Source organism: Clarias gariepinus, chromosome 10 (genome assembly GCF_024256425.1).
Source record: "Clarias gariepinus isolate MV-2021 ecotype Netherlands chromosome 10, CGAR_prim_01v2, whole genome shotgun sequence".
NCBI classification, from domain to species: Eukaryota; Metazoa; Chordata; class Actinopteri; order Siluriformes; family Clariidae; genus Clarias; species Clarias gariepinus.
In genome coordinates, this window is record NC_071109.1 from 33,662,508 (window position 1) to 33,683,902 (window position 21,395).

The 21,395-nt window shown below is 38.4% G+C and overlaps 1 protein-coding gene across 1 annotated transcript in view; it reads left to right on the plus strand.

Moving 5' to 3' along the window:
- Positions 1-4,368: 4,368 nt before the first annotated feature.
- The window catches only part of LOC128531351 (cytosolic carboxypeptidase 4), a 107,325-nt gene continuing 90,298 nt past the window's right edge, over positions 4,369-21,395 (plus strand). The window contains exon 1 of the mRNA XM_053505160.1: positions 4,369-4,471. Coding sequence (XP_053361135.1) covers positions 4,369-4,471 — 103 coding nt within the window. The remainder of the gene's footprint in view (positions 4,472-21,395) is intronic.

Consider the following 21,395-nt stretch of genomic DNA (forward strand, 5'->3'; position numbering starts at 1 on the left):
GTCTGTACACTCATCCATCCTTTTATTCATCAATCAATCATCCATCCATCTGTATCTTTGTCTACCTTTTGATCAATCTATCCATTTTATCATTCTATCCATCAATCAAGCATCTATCCATCCACACATCTATCTATCTATCTATGCAACCATCCATCTTTTCCCACTTTTATCCATCCATCCTTCTATCCATCCATCCATTCTTCTATCCTTCCATCCATCCTTCTATCCATTCATCCATCATTCTATTCACCTTTGCCACCCAGCATTTTATATATACATCCACCCATTCATCTATCTATCTATCTATCTATCTATCTATCTATCTATCTATCTATCTATCTATCTATCTATCTATCCAGCCATCCAGTTATTTAGATAGATAGATACTTTATTGATTAAAGGAAATTTCAGCAGAAAAATTGTTGAGTTTTTTTTGTGTGTGAACAAAGCACAGATATGGTATACATGCTTGTACAATTGTACACACTTATATTGTTATTATTATTGTTGTTATTGTTGTTGTTGTTGTTTTTGTTATTATATTGTTAATATTTTTCTAGTTAAACAGTGAAAGCCTCTGCAGTTCTGTAAATGAGAGAAAAGTTGACTTCTTGCTCCCTCTAGTGCTCTGATTTCTCTCTCTCTCTCTCTCTCTCTCCTTTAAAAAAAAAACACCCATATAAAAGATAAAGTTGTAGAAGTTGTAGATTTGAGAATTCCCATTCTTAAACTCTTCCGTTTCTCTCTCTCACACTCTCACTTACGGCAGAAATTGAACTCTCAACCCTCGCGGTGTGAGGCCACAGCACAAACCACTAGGCCAACATGCCGCCTGTTTAAATGAGATGGTTATCCCATGTAAAAACATACTTAGTAGAAAGAGTTGAAGAGTTTGTGGAAAAAGTTAAATCTAATAATAATCTGCTGATCTTTAATGTAATCAGTGATATTATTATTATTATTATTATTATTTGAGGGTGAAGCCCTTGTACATGTCTGTCTGTCTTTCTGTACAGCAGAACTCTCTGTCTAACTTATTAATACAAAGAAATCATATTCTGTAAGGTTGAGTATCTATCCGGCACATAACTGCTCAAAACATCACTTTTACTTAACATTTTGATTCAATTTGTGGTGCAACTTCAGGCAAATACCCAAGACAGAGTTTAATTAAAGTCTAGCCAGTTTTGCGTGATGATGTGACAAAATCTGTCTGGGCAGACAGACAGACAGACAGACAGACAGGCAGACAGAAATAATTTTGAGACTGATTCCTGGTTCTACAATGTATGAAACCTCAAGATATCATTGAAATTTCTGACTAATGTACAGACAAAACACATAGACACATTTTTATTGGTCAAAAGGTGTTGGGTAATTCCGTGTAATGACTGTAGTGCAGGTTTATATAAATTCACAATAAACACATCACAAGGAAGAATGAGTGATGGATGATGGATGAATGAATAGATAGATAGTTGGCAAATAAAGAAACTGGATGAGTCATCAGATGCCTAGATGGATAGTAAAAAAATAAATAAAAACATGTTTTGATGCATAATTAAATAAAAAAAAATGGTTTATGGGATGTGGATGGACAGAAAAAAGAACTACAGGATAGGTGGGTGGACATGCGGATGATTAATGAAAAAATTGCAAGAAATGTGTAACAGAATTGGACCAAAGATGGATCCCTGAGGAACACTTATTTTCCCATTAATCCGTATTTCAGTAAAATGCACATATGCAATGGATTTAACAGAAAAAGTTATTTGTAGATAATAAGATTAAAAGTGTATAAGAGATTTTTTTTCAGGATAATTTTAACGATTAATGATAAAATAAACTCTGTCCAGGCCTAAGCTTACACATGCTACATAGAGATGCTAAACTTTAATTAAAAAATGTGTCTGTTAGCAATTAAACATCTGCTCCTCTTATCAAGATGCTTCAGGAACACCGTAACGCTATATTTAATTCAGTGCCGAGTTCTTAGTGACGCTTTTAGCGGAATTTAGTGGGGACTGAAACATGAGTTACGGCTAATTTTAAACCGTAACACACCATTTCCCTCTTTATACACGAGCACTGCAAAGCTTCGACAAGATTTCAGATGTCTGATCAGCGTAAGGTGAGAGTTCAGCGGCCGTCACACACCCACCAGATCAGATTTTATTCTTCATGTTAGAAATTCTTTTCTTATTTACTGTCTGTATAATTCTCTGTTTAATCTACAGTAAGTGATCAGGAGGTCAGACTCGTCTCCGTGTGTACGGCATAAACAAACTTTTCACCCAGGGGAAGGGGGGAACGGGGAAACGGGGTACTTGTGAAGCAGCCTTGCTTTTACCTTTATTGAAATAAATAAGACTAAACTTCTCTCTGTTACTATGGTAACCATTTCCATCTATCCATCCACCATTCATTCTATTTTTGCCCATTAACACTTCCATCATTTCTTCTTTCACTTTTCTCCATCCATCTATCCATCCATCCATTCATGAATCCATTATTCTTACTTTTTTCCATCCACTATCCATACCTTCACCACCCACACATCCACTCTGTTATAGCCTATTATTATTCCATCCATCCATCCATCCATTCTTTTATCCTCTCTTTTATCTCATTGTTCCTTTTCATCTCTTTTTACCTTCCTTTCATGCCTCCACTGACCTGTACATTTACATTTCTTTTTCCAATCCGTACCTATTCAACCATCCATTTATCCATCATTCATCACTCATTTATCCTTGTTTCTTTTTTTTCTCTTTTCTGTTTGTGATGTGTTTCATGTGCATTAATACTGTATAACCCTGCACTTCTGTTAGAGCTGTTGTTGTAGAGAATGATTAACACTTTCTGACCAATCAGAATATGGAAATAAACAGTTTATCGTTTCTATAGTAACAGCCCGCTCACAAAATATAAAAATTATCTGATCGTAGCGTAATATAACTTTTCACCGTGACAATTATTTATTAAAAAAGAATTTACCCGAAAAGAAAACATCACGTGTGTAATAATAAGTACCCCCTGTTTAAGTAGCTCGTGGATCCACCTTTAGCAGCAATAACTTGCAGTAATGGTTTTCTGTATGACTTCATCGATCTCTCACATGGTTTTGGTCTGTTCTTCTTTACATCACTTTGAGTGTTTGAGTTTTTTTTGGTGTTGGCTTATACAGTACACAGCTCTCTTAAGGTCCAGCTACAGCGTTTCAGTTGGGTTAAGGTCTGGACTTTCTTTTATTTAATGTAGAGTTACTGCCGTGCTTCAGATCATTGTCCTGTTGCATGACCAAGTTTTGACCAAACGGTACCTGTCGGACAGGCGGCCTCACATTTACCTCTAGGATACTCTGGTATACAGAGGAGATCATATTCAACTCAATGACTGCAAGGTGCCCAGGTCCTGTGTCTGCAAAAACAATCCCAAATCATCACCCATCCCTTTCTCCTGGCTACCCCTTACATCTTCTAATTTCTGTCTTCTAATTGTGCCATCATGGACTTTAAGATCAGATCAGATCAGATAAGATATACCTTTATTTATCCCACAGTGGGGAAATTTCCAACATACATTACATTACGCTACATTACATTACATTAAACATCCTCAGTGAGGCCTGTAGGATCTGAGATGAAGCTCTTGGGTTCTTTGTATTTCTCTGAGCATTGCACGGTCTGACCTTGGAGTGAATGTGCTGGGGCGTCCACATTGGAATCTGTCCTGAATTGCTTTTTAATTCTCTAGATTGTTTGGAAATGGTTTTATAACACTTTCCAGATTGATTTGCAGCAACAGTTGCTTCTCTAAGACCAATTTTTGAGCTTTATCTGCTACTTATGCTTAGTTTTGGTCTTGCTTTCCTGGGAAAAGAGAAAAAGAGAGAGAGAGAGAGAGAGAGATTTCTAATCTGAACATGATGATGATGATAATGATGATGATAGATAAAAGTGATGAAGGTAGATGAAAGCAGTAGCTATATAATTAATATCAGCACCTATTTCAAACTTTTAAACTGGATCCCTTCAAAAGGTCACTCTGAGGTCACGGAAGAGACGTTATCCCGTCCAGCATGATCCATCAGACCTAAAATAGATAAACTGAGCGCCCAGACAATCCTGAGAGGATCTCCATGGACTTGAACTCAAGGCCTGAAACCGTAACCACACCATGGCTACATTTTCATCACGGTGATAAAACCTGACCCATCTTGTTTTTTTTGTTTTTTTTTAACGAGGCTTTAAATTTTCAGCATGGAACGAGTGTGTGAGCTCTAACACATTAGTGACTGAGTGTGCGACATCAAGTTTATCTTGAGGAGGAAAGTTCATTCATTTGTAAATTAATTTAGACAACATGGCCGCCATCATGGCTGAGGAGGGTCAGGTGGAGGAAGCTGCGCCAACACGGAGGTTCAGCAAAGCATCATTGTTCCGGAAGCTGAGGGAGCATCTGAACTGTGAGTGTCAGCTTTTGTTTCACAGTTCTGCTTCTTCTTCTTATTATTATTATTATTATTATTAATATAAAAACCACTTATTCTTTATAATGGCTCATCTTAGTTCTGTAGAGTGAAAGCTGAGGCTGGATTGTGCCATTTTCATAAAAAAAAAAGAAGTAATCTTTAAAATAAAGGTGTAAATATGCTGTATAGTAGGAATTAATTAATTAATCTGTACAACCGGTGACTGATTACCCAATGTTTTATTAATAACTGCGAACAAATAAATTAATAAATGAATAGTTGATTTTTAAAAATCTTCTTTGGATCTTTTTATTTATGTTCTATTATTATAATGTTTTAAAAGTTTTTTTCTTTTATTTAATTCTTTTACTTTTTATTACTCATTTCCTAGCTGACATTTTCATTTATTTAATTCAGTTTTTTTTTATTTATGTCATATTTGCTTTTGTTTTCTTTGTGAGCCTATTAAACTCTTATAAAATATTTAAAAAAATCTATTTTTTTCATGTATATAAATTAATATTAATTAAACATTTAAACAAATGTATTTAATCTATAAAAATTCATCCTTCCATCATTTTTTTAAAATGTATTCTTATTCTTATTCTTAAAAAACACACATTATGCCAAACAGACAAAAGTAACTAAAAATGTTTTGCCCTTAACAACTTGCATTGTTGTTTTGTTGCTGGATTGTGCCATTTGCATTTAAAAAATATGCAAATGGTAAAATAAAAGCTAATATTAATAACATTAATATATAATATAATTTATGAACTAATAAAAACTTTATTATTATAGGTTACTCATTTAGCAGAGCAGTGAAGTGTGTGTGTGTGTGTGTGTGTGTGTGTGTGTGTGTTGTTGTTGTTATGGCAATGGTGGACGTATCATTCCTGTTTGGTATCGGTTGTAAAAACTTAAACAGACAGTTAACTGAGATGTCCCATAATTAGACACTGGAGCTCTCGCTATGAAACTGTATAACATGCTGAGGACAAGCTGTGATCTGGCACCATGATAGATTTTTTTTAAATAAAGTATGTGTGTGTGCGTATGTGTGTGTATGTGTGTTTATGTGCGTGTTTACCAGTGTCACCGGGGTCAGACTGGCTATTAAACACCCTATCCAATACTTAATAATAATTATTCTATTCACTGACCTGTTTTGTACGGACCAAAGTTTTCTTTGCCACTGACAGTGACAGACCAACCAACTGCTGGATCAAATGAAAGACCAACTCACATACTGCGTTGCCAAACCACTGACCATTCCACTGACTGAGCAACCTAACTGCTGACTAGTGATGGGTCGTTCATGAACAAATCGTTCTTGGTGAACGAGTCTTTAAGGTGACTCAGAAGAACGAGTAGTCTCCAAAAGTGAGTGTTCATTTTCTACTGGGAGCTCATGCGCTAAGAATCGCAAAACATGTACATGAAACAGAAATGAGTAGTTACCTTTGAGTCTTCTAGTCCGAATAATTCGTTCTTTTTTCACGTGACTCCCTTAGACACTATGCAGAGCAATAGATTCAAAAGGACGAAAGACTCGGACTAGAAGACTCATGAGAAGAACTGTTCCATTCTGTTTCCTGTGTAATGCACGGCATAGCGTCTATGAGAGTCACGTGACAAAAAAACAAATGATTCGGACCAGAAGATATGAGAGGTGAGCTGCTCATTCTGTTTATCATAATACTGTATGGCCCCTGTTGACCTTCCAAGTGATCCACTGGCTGTTAGACTCAGAACCCTGATCATCCTGTCATAACTGGTGACTGACCTCACGACTTTTCTAACCATTTATTCTACACAATAGATATTCTTTAATTCTGCCAGAGAAATGCAGCCTGTGAATCTACGCGACTGTGTTTCACCAATCAGACGTAGCAACAATAATCACATGACCCTGTTTGACCAGTCAGCCGCAACAACTATAACCACATGTAGTCACATGACCACACACAAACTTAGCGGGAACTTAGCCATACATAGCCGTAAAAAAAAATCTTGGTAGACAGCGAATGAAAACATAAAAATTCAAAGAAACAGCTTTGTACTGCGGTGTCTTTTATGTCTACCAAAACAGACAGACATTTCAGCACTCACCGTCTAACCGGAGGAAACATGACGCTGTTTTATTAAATGTTGTAATGTTAAAATATATAATTAGCAAATAAGCTGGAGGCTAAAATGTTTCTTACATGTGTTCTGCTGGAAGTGAGACCTCTTGTACACACGTTTTAACGTTATTTTCTATCTGTTGATCCATTTGGACGTCAACTGAATATACAGTATATCTGGGAATAGTTTACACTGTTCAAACATATATATGTTACCTACAGTAGGTATTTATTTCAAAAGCTTTGTGTTGTGGGAAAAAGTGAGATTGGGAAATTTGTGTTTCTTCTTTCTTAATTTGTTATTTTGTAAAGATATTTATTTTTATTGATTTGTTTTATTTTAATTTATTTATTTCATTCATTATATTATTTGTCAGAATTTGTAATTTTTTTTTTAATCATTTTGTCTGGCAGCTTAAAATAAATAAAAATAAACCGGACATTACGATGAAACAGTTACTCAGTACTTGAGTAGTTTTTTCACCAAATACTTCTTACTTTTATTTAGTAATATTTTGGATGACTACTTTTGACTTTTACTTAAATAATATTATTTTGAAGTACAGCTAATGAAATGATATCCCACTCACCTACAGACAAATTCGCTACTGACAGATGGAGAAGCTCATCTCCAACCAAACTACTTAACTGACCAACCAAGCCAGTTCCTAACTTACCCACCAAATGGTTTATCTACAGACCCCCTGACCTAGCATTATACCGTATATATAAGTGCTTCCCAAAACTTGTCCTTAAGGACCTTGCTGCTGTGCACTTCTGGGTGATTTTTCCAGCACCAAGTATACAGGAGTTAACTTATCAGCTCATTAACAACATTTGAAAACTAAAATGGACATAATAGAGCGGGATAAACACTCAAATAGTGTAGGGCATGGGGGTCATCCAGGACAAGGGCTGGAAACCAGCAACCCCCTGACTGTCAAACCAACAACCAAGTTGCCACAAAAATAACAAATGTGCTAAACAAATATCCATGCAATCCACTGAATGGGAAGCTTAGCTCCAACCAAACTACTTAATTGACCGACAACCCAGTTTCTAACTTACCCACCAAATGGCTTGTCTACAGACCCAAATACTGACCAACCAAATGTCTGATCAGCCAACTGTCCACTCAATGTACCTCCCACCAATTGAACATTCTAACTGCTGTAGCTGTCTGATTCACTTTCTACCTGTCCAACCCTCGAAACAGTTGAATCTGCAGTTGACCAATCCCCAAGCTGATTCAACGGTCTTACAAACTGTTTAGTTGACTCAGTTCACCAAGTAACAACATCCAACCAGCATACAGTACATACACACTCCATGAACTAACTGATCCAGTGTCTGAAGGACCTACCAACCCACCTCTAACAACCTACTGACCCCCTGGTTGCCTTCCTTTGACTGACCCACTAATTAACCATTCTACTCTCCAACCCCCTTGACCAACACCCAAGCTAGTAACTGTACACCCTAACAATTACTGACCCACTGACTGAGAAACTTACCAGCTGCCCAACCCACAAAGTCTGACACAACACTATGTCCAGTGCTAACACTATTTATCATGTGAACTATTGCGTCTAGACAAACTTTTACTTGCTTTTATATGAATCCTGTTAAGACAAATGCATTCAGCTCTCTCTGCTGGTCACTGCTGGGATTTTGCTCAAGGTCAGATTAAAAAGTTTAGAGAGAGAGAATACGTCGGCGAGTGTCTGGGAACTCCAGAGAAATTAAAAGTGAGACGCTCAGCATGTATTTAGTTTCTAGCCATCTGTTACTGTTTATATCACGCCGGCCTTCAGAGACCAGACGGATTGTAGAAGAACGTGTGAGATGAAATGCATTACTAAACCTAGCGTCACTCAGTGAAACTACGTTAATTATGCTAATCACAAATGCTTGAGATTTTTTGTCACTCAATCTAAGGCCAAATAAGGAGCTGAGGGGGGGGGGGGGGGGGGTTAATTAACATGCTGATGGACTGAAATACACTTAGTTAGATAAAATTAGTATTAAACAAAGCAATGTTAGCCACATGCTAATCACTAAGATGCTTAGCTGAATGGTGTTTTGTATTTGGGCTGATAATAGTTTAGAAGTCAGGAAAGGAATACTTTTATTTTATTTATTTTATAACAGTCAATAAATTCATAACCGCAACCTTGATTACCTAAACATAATTACATTTATTTTTATCAATCTATAATCATACATAACACTTTCAAGATGTTACTTTTAAGATTACAAAAAAAAATATGTGAACACAAAATTATGATAACCTTTATGCCATTTATGCTATTTAGAGAAAGTGTATGACAGGGTGTCGAGAGACAAGCTGTGGAAGGTTGTAATATGTCTGCAGTAGGAGGAAGTCTGTAGGAGGAAGTCTGGAGTGGCAGAGACGTATGTTAGAGTGCTGCAGGACATGTATGAGAGCAGTAAGACAGTGGTGAGATGTGCTGTAGGTGTGACTGATGAATTCAAGGTGGAGGTGGGTCTGCATCAAGGATCGGTTCTGAGCCCCTTCTTGTTTTCTCTGGTAAAGGACAGGATGACAGATGAGATTAGACAGGAGTCTCCATGGACTATGGTGTTCGCAGATGACATTGTGCCTTGTAGCGAGAGCAGGGAACAGGTGGAGGAAGATCTAGAGAGGAATGAAGGTTAGCAGCAGCAAGACGGAATACATGTGTGTGAATGAGAGGAACCCAGGTGGAACGTTGAGGCTACAGGGAGCAGAGGTAAAGAAGGTGCAGGACTTCAAGTACTTACTGTAGGGCCAACGGTCCTGTGGGTGGAGAGCGTGGAAAGAAGGTGAAGAGGCGGGTACAGGCAGGTTGGAACGGGTGGAGAAAAGTGTCAGGTGTGTTGTGTGATAAAAGAGTATCAGCGAGAATGAAAGGAAAGGTGGACAAGACAGTGGTGAGACCAGCGATGCTTAGAGACCGTGGCACTGAAGAAAAGACAGAAGACAGAGTTGGAGGTAGCAGAGATAAAGATGTTGAGGTTCTCTTTGGGAGTGACAAGGATGGATAGGATCAGGAATAGGTTCATTAGAGGGACAACGTATGTTAGATGTTTTGGAGATAAAGTCAGAGAGGCCAGATTGGACAGCCGAAAGACAAAGAAGAAGATGTTAGCTCATAATACCATCAACCAGAGTTCCAGCTCAACCAGAACTCTACATAGAACTGATTGGACTTGCTATGTTTCCTTCACTACCACACTGAACATTTGCATATTAGCAGATTGCAGAAGACTGAAGGCCTAAACACACAAACATATACAGTATGTCTGCACAATCTGGTTAATGTTTGCATACAAAAGGACTTCTTTTGCACTCCTGCAGTTTGAAGATGGACGATATCACCGCGGCCCATCATCCTATTTACTGCTGCTGTCTGCACATTGCACAATCCACACACTTAATAAAGTTTAATTATGCACTTCTTACATTTTTACAGTCTTACATTTCATATACTTTACATATTTCTACTTTCTACTTTATTTTATTTTATTGTAACAGAAAGATAGAATATTTTATATATATATTTTGGCATTTATGTCTCCTTACATCCTTTTTTTTTTCTTTTCTAAGGTCACAACCAGTCGTGTAATCATTTCACTGCGTATCATACTGTACTGTATGTGACAAATAAAAATGTTACTTTGATAGCAAATCTGGCTTTTGATTAGCATTTACATAGCAAAGCTAACTAGCATTTTATCCAAACTATGCTGCTTATGCATTTCCATTAGCATGAGCTAATCCCTTAAAGTCAGTGGGAACAGGCAGTAAATAAAACCAGGGAACGCTCCATGACAGAACGTTGGAGATTTGATATTTCTCACAGTTAAAAAAATGCTAACGTGGCTGGCGGATGTCGCAGCGTGTACACTGACGCTCTTTTGGACGGAGAGATATTTCCTGCTCATGTGAGCATTTCCTTTACACGGTATTCTTTCAGTGTAACAATGGCTAACGTTTTACTGTTTGTGTGTATGCTAGCTCCCAGTAGGGTGATGGGCGACCCTGTTTACACCTGTGCTAATTTTGAACGGTGAAGCTAAACTTATCTATTAGCTTACACTAGATTGATAAGGATATGTTGAAATTCTGTATGTTGTCTTTGGTACAAATTAGATTTGATATTTTTTGTTTTGTGCTGTGATGTAATAACATTAACATCACCTAGGTTTGGGGTTCCCTTTGTGCCACAGGGGCAGCTCTGCCCCTCTGGGTGTGGCTCCCTCCTCTGGCAGGAGTTGTGGTATCTGGCACCAGGGCTTTGTTGTTCTGTGTGTTGTACGGTGGGGCCCTGTGGATCAGAGTGGGATCAGACTGGGATGTGGGGAGTTTGGAGGTTGGGTCGGTGCCCTTGGGCTCTTTGCCTGCTGGACCCTGTGCACGGCGGGTCGTGGTGCGCTGGATGTTCTGGTGCCTTTCTATCTCAGCCAGCATTGACTTATTTCAGTGATTTGTGATCTGTGGGATTGGACCTTATGGGCTGGCCTTCGGTCCCTGTGAACATGGGTGAGCTCTGGGTACCCGTGATCCTGCCGACAGTTTCCAGGGGTATAATTTGTGATTAATGAATCAGTTCAACTGCTGGTGGTGTTAATGTTATGGCTAATCAGTCTATCTATCTATCTATCTATCTATCTATCTATCTATCTATCTATCTATCTATCTGTCTGTATATTTACAGTAAAAAACAAATACAAATAAATTATTTTGCAGTTGCTTACCTTACTAATTGATTGATTGATGATTGATTAACTTAGCCTATCAATTACATTCTCTATTTATTTCTATTTAATGGTCTCTCCATGAAAAAAAAAATATATTTTTTAAAATTTATTTGAATTATAAATAAACATAAAATTTATAACCATTTGTTATTTGTTGCCCCTCTACAACGCTACCTCTAATGTTGGCCACCAGAGGGCGACACTCACCCAGGCTTTCACATTTCAGAAACCTGGCTCATGTATCTAGTGTGAATTGAATAAAAATGCAAAAGATGATTGTTATTTATTGAGTTTGACATTTATATAATCCTCATAAAATTGTTTAGATCCTCGAAATAAATAAAATAAATGAAAAATTTAACTTGCTAATGTTAAAAAAAAAACATGCAGGGAGTAATAAAAAACAAAGACAACAACAACAAAAAAGAAAACAAACAGCTGGAGTCCAGGATTCAACACATTGCACCTTGAAATGATGATGAAATAAAAATAAATGTCAGTGTAAATAAAATGAAACCTCACAGAGTGATGAGTGCATGACCATGAAGTGTGATTGTATCATCCAGTAATGATATTCCCAGTTTTTCAGGAAAAGGGGTGGAGCTTCTGGGTTAGCGTTTGTTTCTTATTTGCAAAACCCAGCTGGTCTCTCGCTCGGTTCCTAAACCTGACGTATCATTTAGTGCCATGATTACAGTCTCACAATGTTTGTGATCACTCTCCGGGGTCTGATCTGTGACATCGGACACTAATGAACCTCAAACAAAACACACATTTATTAGAGTTACACAATATTCATAAAAAATAACAATATCTGTCGATACATATTACTAATGAGGCTGATTTTTGCACCAGCTATTTGTTCTACATGTTTATTTTCTCTGCACCCTGATTGGCTGAGATTCTTAAAAACATTAAACAGTGCAATGCAGAAACACTCCACCGCTATTTGGGATTCTAAATATTGTCACATATATTTACCATTAAATATTATAATATCACAGTCAAAAATTATTAGATTATTAACCCAATTTTTAGACATTTTACCAATTTTAAAATTGATGGCTTTATTGGCAGAGAATTTTGTTAAACGTTCTAATAATCATTAATGAGACTAACTGTGTGTCTCAGCGTGGGTGAGAGTAGGTCTGTACGGTCCGCAGTACTGAGGAGAGAGCAGCTGTCTGACTAAACCCACATTCACACCCAGTCACAGAAGCACTTTCAGTAAGAACACACATCTGATAACGTTATGGCGTCTTAAACAACACGCCGTCTCTGCACTCATCACTTCTAAGTCCTTCTGAATCGCCTCTGAAGCGCCCGTGTCGTTCGGTTCACGGCTAACGCTTAGCTACAAAGCTGAATCCCAAATCGCTCTCTAACCCCTGATCAAGGGCACTACTTGGTGTGTGGAACAAGGGATTGTACACCCTACATAGTGCACTAGCTTTCCATTTAACACTATTTGGGATTCGACCCCAGAACCTGGAAGTTAAGATAGAGCTGATATTCTATAAGTGGAAATATGTAGTAAATCTAATAGGTTTCTCAGGAATGTCCACCACCTGCATGGTTTATTCTCCTCCATAGTACCAGAAAGAATTTAATTACACTAACGGTCGCTTGCTAACTGTCGGTCGCCAGCTCCGCTAGTCACGGTTTGTTAGTTCCTCCAGGTGTGGGTGGAGCAAAATAACTGGTTAAATAGAAAAAAAACAATTTGTTGATATTAAATTATGTTTGTGGAACTGTTGTATAAGAGAGATATCACACTGGAGGTTGTGCTGTTGTACTAAATATCAGCGCGGCTGTGATATCTTCAGGACTACTCGGGACACTTGTACCTAATATTCAGTACAACAGCACCACTGATATTAAAAGTCTGTGGCAGCAAAACTAGAACACGTAAAGGCCGGACATGAGTCCCAGATTGTCCTCAAACCAGTACTGTAGGGTGTCTCTGCAATCAAAGTGAAGAGACCAACAGTACAGAGCCCATATTTTATTTTTATTGCAGCTGAGGAATTCAGATGAGGATTCTGCTTTGAACACGGATTCTAAACCGTACACACCGGACTCGCATTCGGTTACAGTGTTAGTGATGTTTTGCTGCAGATTGTTGCTTAGCGTTCCTGCAAACAGGTGTTTAGCATGTGTTCTCGTGGAGAAATTACAGACGCTGTAATTTCACCTCCTCTGACAATCTCTCCCTCTCTCTCCCTCTCTCTCTCCCTCTCTCTCCCTCTCTCTCTCTCCCTCTCTCTCCCTCTCTCTCTCTCTCTCTTTCCCTCCCTCTCTCCCTCTCTGTGAGATTGTGATTGGGTTTCACTCTCCATGGCTCTGTGGAAAGTGCTATTTCAGCCATGTGCTGCTGCGAGTTCAGACCGTCTCTCGCATTACAACCGCAGTGTGATTGACAGCTCCCCGGCTCCGTACGCTCTCAGTGGAAAATAAAACCATGGAGCCGTGCTGCGGCTGGAATTACCAACATGTCCATTCTGGTCTAAACAAAACTGTGTAGAATAAAAATGTGCTGGAAAAACAGGAAGCTCTATAAACACTAACCACAACAAACCACCTACAAATTTACATTTCATCAGCTAATTATTAAACATGCTTAAATCGTACAGTACATAGAGTTTAGGGTAAAATTATTGACACTTTTTAAACAAACAATAATAGTTTGAAGTTAACATGATGCACAACTCAACTCATCAGTTAAACAGAGAGAATATTTTACTTTCACTTCAACAAAAATGTATTTAAATATATATAACATAAAAACTTCCCCCGTTTTTGTAAACAATCTTAAATGTCTTATAAATGAAAAAGTGGTTTAAAAACATTTTTGCTTTATTTTCCTAGAATAAATAATATTTTACAATTATTTGTTCTGTGTATTAAACAAAGCCCTTTAATATTTTAAGAATGTATGTCAAAAGTATTGGCATCCCTAACAAATGTGTAAAATAAAATGTATTAAAAAGAAATAAATATATTTAATCATTCGGTATATTATTAAATCATATAATAAATATATTTATTTTAGCAAGCACAAACATAATACAATATAATGGTTATTTATATATATATATTGTTTTTATATATGGAATCTATATCAGGGTGTTGGTCAATTAAATATGATCATTAATAATAATAATAATAATAATAATAATATGACAGGGACACATTAGAATTTATGCATTTAAGGCTATAGGCAAAAACAAACATCAAATAAACATATTATCAACAATAATACATAAATATTTTTTGGGGGTTCTTTAGATTTTTATTCTTATAAATCAGTACAGAAAGTACTAATGGTGGTGCTAATCTTTGGTACCGGAGTTGGAAAGGCATTTTAGAATTTTGTCAGCATGTTTTATTTCCTGCTGTAAGACATTAACACGGCTGTTGAACTCCGAGGACATTTAACCCCAGCAACTTAAACTCATAAACCTGAGACGGACGGGGGCGTGTGAACCTTAGTGAAGTTATCGTTTGCTGAATGTCTGGTACGTTAGACACGGAGAGCTCGGGGTTCAGTATAAACATTAATACTTTATCTTTTATAAACACACACAGGCATAAATGTCTAAGAGGAAAACCAGCCCCGGCTCTGTACATGTGCATTAATCAAACCGTACGCTGCATGTCAGGATTTTTACACATGCTAATCTGACAAGGATTTATGACGGGATGTTAATCATAAATACGTCAAATGTTTACGGCCACAACTAGTCAGTTAGCAAATATTACCTAATGATATTTATGATTTACAAATCATATAATGTTTATGTATAATGTTTATAATGTTTATGTATAATCTTTATAGTGTTCACTGCTATCAACTATAAGCTCATCTGTCAAGATTTCTAGAAGAGTCGTAATTATACGTTTAAAACCTTCGTTGCTAACTGTAGCAGTTTAACATGGGCTAAGCTAAGGATTTCTTGAAAGCATTCATGAAGGTTCAGAATCTTAATGGTTCCCCATCTCTTCACCTCGCTCCATTTTCTCAAATATCGTTATCGCTTGGCGCTTCTTAGCAGGACCAGCTTCATCTCCGCCGCTTTAACGCTCGCTTTTGGACATCCTGGGATGCATGTCGCAATGTACGCCGGACATGTGATCTAACTTCAGCAACTGAACATGTTCGTATCTTTGAAAGTTCGTAACTCGAATGTTTGTATGTATACATAAAGTGTACTTGTTAGTGTAGTGTCCTTAGTGGTGTGTTTGTACTACTAAATGTACTAGGAAATGTGTGTGTGTGTGTGTGTGTGTGTGTGTGTGTGTGTGTGTTACTATACTCTGGGTTTATAGGTGAGTTCCAGACATGCCGTTCTATTCCTACTTCACATGGACACACTAGTATATATCTCTCCCTCTGTCTCTCTCTTTCTCTCTTCCCATCCATCACTCCATCATTTTCTCTCACTATTTTCTTCTCTTTTACATACTTGACATTCTTGACCCTCTCTCTCTCTTTCTCTATCTCACTATTTTTGCTCTTTCACATACTTGACATGCTTTACTTTATTCTCTCTCTCTCTCTCTCACACACACACACACACACACACACACACACACACACACACACACACACACACACACAGGGCTGTGTAGTTGCCAGTGGGCTCGGGTCCACTACAGCATGGTGCCGTTTCCCTCGTCTCACTGATGACAACGCTCTTCGGCACTGATTTATCTGCACTTGAGCTTGCGGGGTCACTTGTTCATGGCGCTGCTCGACCTTTGGGCTCTGTCCAACATGCTACGCACATAAACTATCCAACACACACACACACACACACACACACACACAGTGACAGAGTAAACAGGGAGTTGGACAGAGACGGAGAAAAGACAGACACAAACAGACCAGAGGGAACCTGGTTCACCATACCATCTCCTCAGGCCTTTGTTTACATATTTATTTATTTTTTTGTTTATTTCTTAATTTCGTGACGTGACTTGAGAGCAGTGATGTACAGCTACAGGAGGCCGAATGTCTTCACCTGGTCCGGCACCCTGAAGGAGTGTGTTCAGCCCACAGCTGGTAAGCAATGACGCGTACTGTCTCAATGTTCCTCCACACGCTGATGCCAGGAGGGTTTAGCGCAGTGTGACGCGATGCCTGGACGTAGACGGTGTGTGTGTGTGTGTGTATGTGTGTGTGTCTTTTAAAGGAAAACTCCACCCTAAGTCATGTTTATATTGATGTGTTTAGTGATTCTAGTGATCATTTGTTACTTGGTGCAGTATTGTAGCAAAACACACATTACAAAACAACTAATAATAGTATTAGCATAAAAAAGGTGACGCTTTGGAATTGTTAAAAGAGCCGTAAAAAAAGAGTTAAATACTGAAATTCTGCTGCAACATTTCTGTAAGAAAAAAACTAACCATTTAAGACCACATTTTAACAACCGGAGTTTAACTTTAAAGATACAGTCTGTCTACAATCTTTAGATTTAGGTTTAAAGAACTTTTATTATCAGATCCATCTGTAGAATTCACAATATCTCATCACCACTGCATTTTCACTGCAACTCTATACAGTTAGGGTTAGTATTAAAACAGGGGGAGGAGTTAGGATTGGGGGCGGAGCTACACCATCCAGCCACGCAAATCCAACCGCACTGAGGTCACATGTTCAAATTTATTCAGGATCCAGAAAATTTCTTTGCTTTAATCCCAGAAATAAGCCCCGCCTACTTTTTTCATTTTTTTTGCTGGTCATTTAGGTTTTTTGTGAAGCTTTTGTGGGCGTGGTTAAATGTAAACATGTTATAAACATGGTTTTGATTTATAGCAGGTAGCTATTTATCAACACACACACACACACACACACACACACACTTGATTCATGAGTCCTAACGCAGAACAACACAAGCTAATAACGACACTTTCCATAGTCATGCATAACTGTGAATATTCATAGATACACTGTTGCACATTTTATACGTTAAAGTGGACGGTATTATAGGAATTTTATTTAATATATTTGGAATAAAATGAATTAAAATGTATTTGACATTAAAAATAAATTTATTCCGTATTTTAAATGTCTTGTTCATTTTTAAAGAGAAAACATAAAAATACAAATGCAAACATGGTTGAAGTAATGGGTAATATAAACACACACACACACACACACACACTGTGGTCTGCAGAACTTTCTAGAAGCTCAAGCTTGCTCTGTGTCTGTTTATCAGTGTGTAGCTCAAGTGCGCTCATCAGTTTTTTTTTGCCGTTTGTTTATCTCATAGCCTCTTGCTGCATACAATCTTTTAAGTCCATTTATGTGTGTGTGTGTGTGTGTGTGCGTGTTTGTTATGGAAAGCTAGATATAATTCTAAGCAATTGGAACCTTCGTGGCTCCGTGCTTTTCCCGCGGTCTCCATGGCACTGAGACGTCTTTCTCCGGTCGCAGGATCACGTTAGGGTTCTATAATAAGTGCCAGCGCGGGCGGCCAATCTCGACCCTTCATCTTTCCACTACTATATCACTCTCCTGTCCACTCGCTCCGGCTTTTATCTCCTTCACTCAGCGAGCGCTCGCTGTAAGGGACGACTTCGGAACGTCTCTCTCTCTCTCTCTCTCTCTCTTTCTCTCTCCACTGATGAAAGATCACAACTCAATCACAGTTTTACAAAAAAAGAAAAGATGAGAATGATCCTTATATGTTTCTGAGATGGTTATTTGACGAGAGTACTGATTTTATGTGCTCTTCTCTCCCTGATCATGGGTTTAAAAGAGCAAACAAACTTTGATTAAACTGCAGTTACGGTGTCATAAAGGACAAGCAGGCGGGAAAATTTTCTAAACAAAACAAACTGAAAACTAAAAGCAAGTGTGATGACTTGAGAACTCTGCCGAGCCATGAACAGAACCTAAACAGAACCCAAACGCTAACCACAGAACATACGGAAGTCTAAAGCTAAATGAACCTGACAGTGTGTGTTGCACAAACAAACAAACAAAACAACACACCCACACATAAAACAGGAAGTGAAACAGAACACGCATGTCAACATAAAAGTCCCAAAAACCCACAAGACTTATACAAAGGCACCACAGCCGCCACCAGGGGGCAGCGCTGACATGGGCATTAAAATCAATTCATTAAATTGGGATTGATTAATTAAATTATGTATTTTTTGCCTTAATAATATTTGTTTTGTTTTTTTGTGCCTGCGCTTTGTAGTTACATTATACAAAGTTAAAAATTCTGATTTGTTCAGTTTTGTTTAGGATCTGCTATAGTTGTTTGTTTGTTTTGTTAAAAAAAAAAAATTAACTATCGTTTTATGTATTAATAACAGACCCTGTTTGAAATTAGATGATCTTGTTTAAACTTTGAGCAAAAAACGTAAAATAATAATAAAAATAGTAAAAGCTTTTATTTTGGGCTTAGCGTTATACATTTTAACAGAAAGCTAACCTAGCGAGCGGAGCTATCTGCTAGCTGTAAGTGCATCGTCGCTACACGGAGAATGTCGCTATTCTGACTTAGTTGCTCAATTTCGAGTGCCTCATATGTCAATATCAGGCAAGCTCTTCATTAGAATATCAGGCCACACCCACTTTGTCAGTTTATAAGTGCATTAAAGGGCACGGCAGAGTGCAGTTACAGTGTTGTGCCTAAAAAGAGCATGTTCTCTCCGCGGTTATTTTCGTTTCTGCTCCATGCCATGTGGCATTTAAATGTTTGTCTTGTTTCTGCCAGAGCCACGTGGAGATTTAGGAAGCTTAAACGCCAAAGCCAGAGGATTTACTGATGTCACACTGCACATGAAACACGACCCTGAGAGGAGGAAACTGAAACCTTCTCAGCATATACTGCAGAGACGTTAGGTTTCATCAACGATCAGAAACAAAGTGAATGTCAAAGTTTTTAACAGAACAGACGAGTGACGAGCTTTTTGTTTTTAATGATTAAAAAGAATTTGTGATGAAAAGATATTCTGAGCTGGCTTAGAGACGCAAAAAGAGAAACTATCCAAAGATCATATCATATGTAATTTGAGGTATTTGGAACAATTATTACACACTTCAGGAGCATCTCTCAAAGCCTTCTGTAAACAACTGCAGATTCCAAGATCACTTTAAACTATTAAACACACCATAGGAACAAGTTATTAGGAGGATGATTCACTGTGCCAAAGTCTGGGAGAATATCCAAAAGCTCAGTTGGTCAGGAACATCCCAGGAACCACCAAGGCATAGCACTGGGAGCTCCTGGAACACAAGTGTCACTTTCCATAAAGGAAGGAAACCCCAGCTCCAAAACATCCACACCTTCAGGTTAAAGCTTATGGCTGAAGAATGAACAAAGAAAAAGACCTGTGGAGGAAAATTTAGACCTGAGATGTGTTTGAAGGAGACATAAACTGGATGGAGCCTTGAAGGAGGAGCAGAACCTCAAATCACCAGCTAGACAGTTGAGTGTCCCAACAAGACATTTGGCAGATGCTCTTATCTAGAGCGGCCTACATTTTATCTCATTGTGCATCTGAGCACGATCAAAGCTGATTGTGGAATGGATCAAGCAGGAGAATTTCAAGCTTTTGAAGCCTCAGCCCTGAAGAAGATTTGCTTAAAAGTTAAGTCTGTGCCATGAAACCAGCAAATCCTAGCAAGACAGGTCTTATACCCAACCAGAATTTTGCCAGAAGGTTGTTGATGGCCTCCAAGAGCGAATGCTAAGGATAAAACCTTGCTAAGAGATGTTAGGAGATATCAGCTGGCTGTGTGGATAATCCTGGTGATCATAATGGTTGGGGTTTTCTTCTGTTGAGGATGTGTGTGACCGTTCTGCCTGAAAAGTCGTCCAGCTCAAAGAACTCTTTAAAACTCCACTTTGCGCTGATGAGTGTGTAACCTTCTCACCACAGCTGTGACTGATTACTGAATGTTTAATCACCATGCGATGAATACCTCACCAGAAATTTGTATGGACTGATAAAATAAACACAGCTGTTGGACTTGTTTTAACACTGTGTGTGTGTGTGTGTGTGTGTGTGTGTGTGTGTGTGTGTTGTTGCTGTGTGAGATCATGCTGCTTTTCTGAGAGAACACAATCATCCTGCAGGATTTGGAGTAAAGCTGCTGTGAGTCGGAGCTCTGTCTGTGTTTAGTCTCGGATGTCCTTCTGAAGTTCAAGGTTAAGTCTGAGCTCCTTCACCCTGAGGACGGACACACAAACACACACACACACACACACACACACACACACTTTTACACACTTCCATACACTTCCATACACTTCTACACACAGACGTTAAGGCCGCTGATGTCAGAGACACATCAGAGTCGCATCCACACATCCACACAGGAAGAGCTTTACAATTTACAAGTGTTCCTGACAGAATTCCGCATCCTGACGATCGTGCGTTCGCGTCTCATCTTCCGCTGGAACTCAGCCCACTCCGGCTTGGCTCGATTTACTGTGTTTTTCTAAAATTGAATTCTGCGAGTGTCAGGACTATGAGTGGGAGGTCTCGGCGGACGCCCTGCTCCTGGACGAGGCGGATCGTATGATTCGGAGGCGTCTGTGGCATTTGGCTCTTGTCCAAACAAAGCCTGGGATCCGTTACACAGACGATTGAAGCTTTTATGGGATTTAAACACAGCGGCATGACACAGGCATGCTAAAGAAGAGTTTAAAGAGCGCCACATTATTACATTAGCGCAGTCAGTGTGGAAGTGGGAATGGACACGTGATGACACAACAGTATGAAGATATACACACACATACACACACATACACACACACACACACACACACACACACGGAAATCTGAAATCATTAAAAATGCATAACATAAATTTAATGCTCAAATGTTTTGTATTGAAAAAGTGTTGTCGGATAATTACTGTACACTGAACGCTGCAATATTTTATTTTAATTTAATGTTTGAGGTAATTGTGTAGGTCAAGACCCAGGAACTGTACAGAGGACAATAAGAGATTCTTCACATGTAAGATAGATTCACCGTGACAAAAACACAGCAAA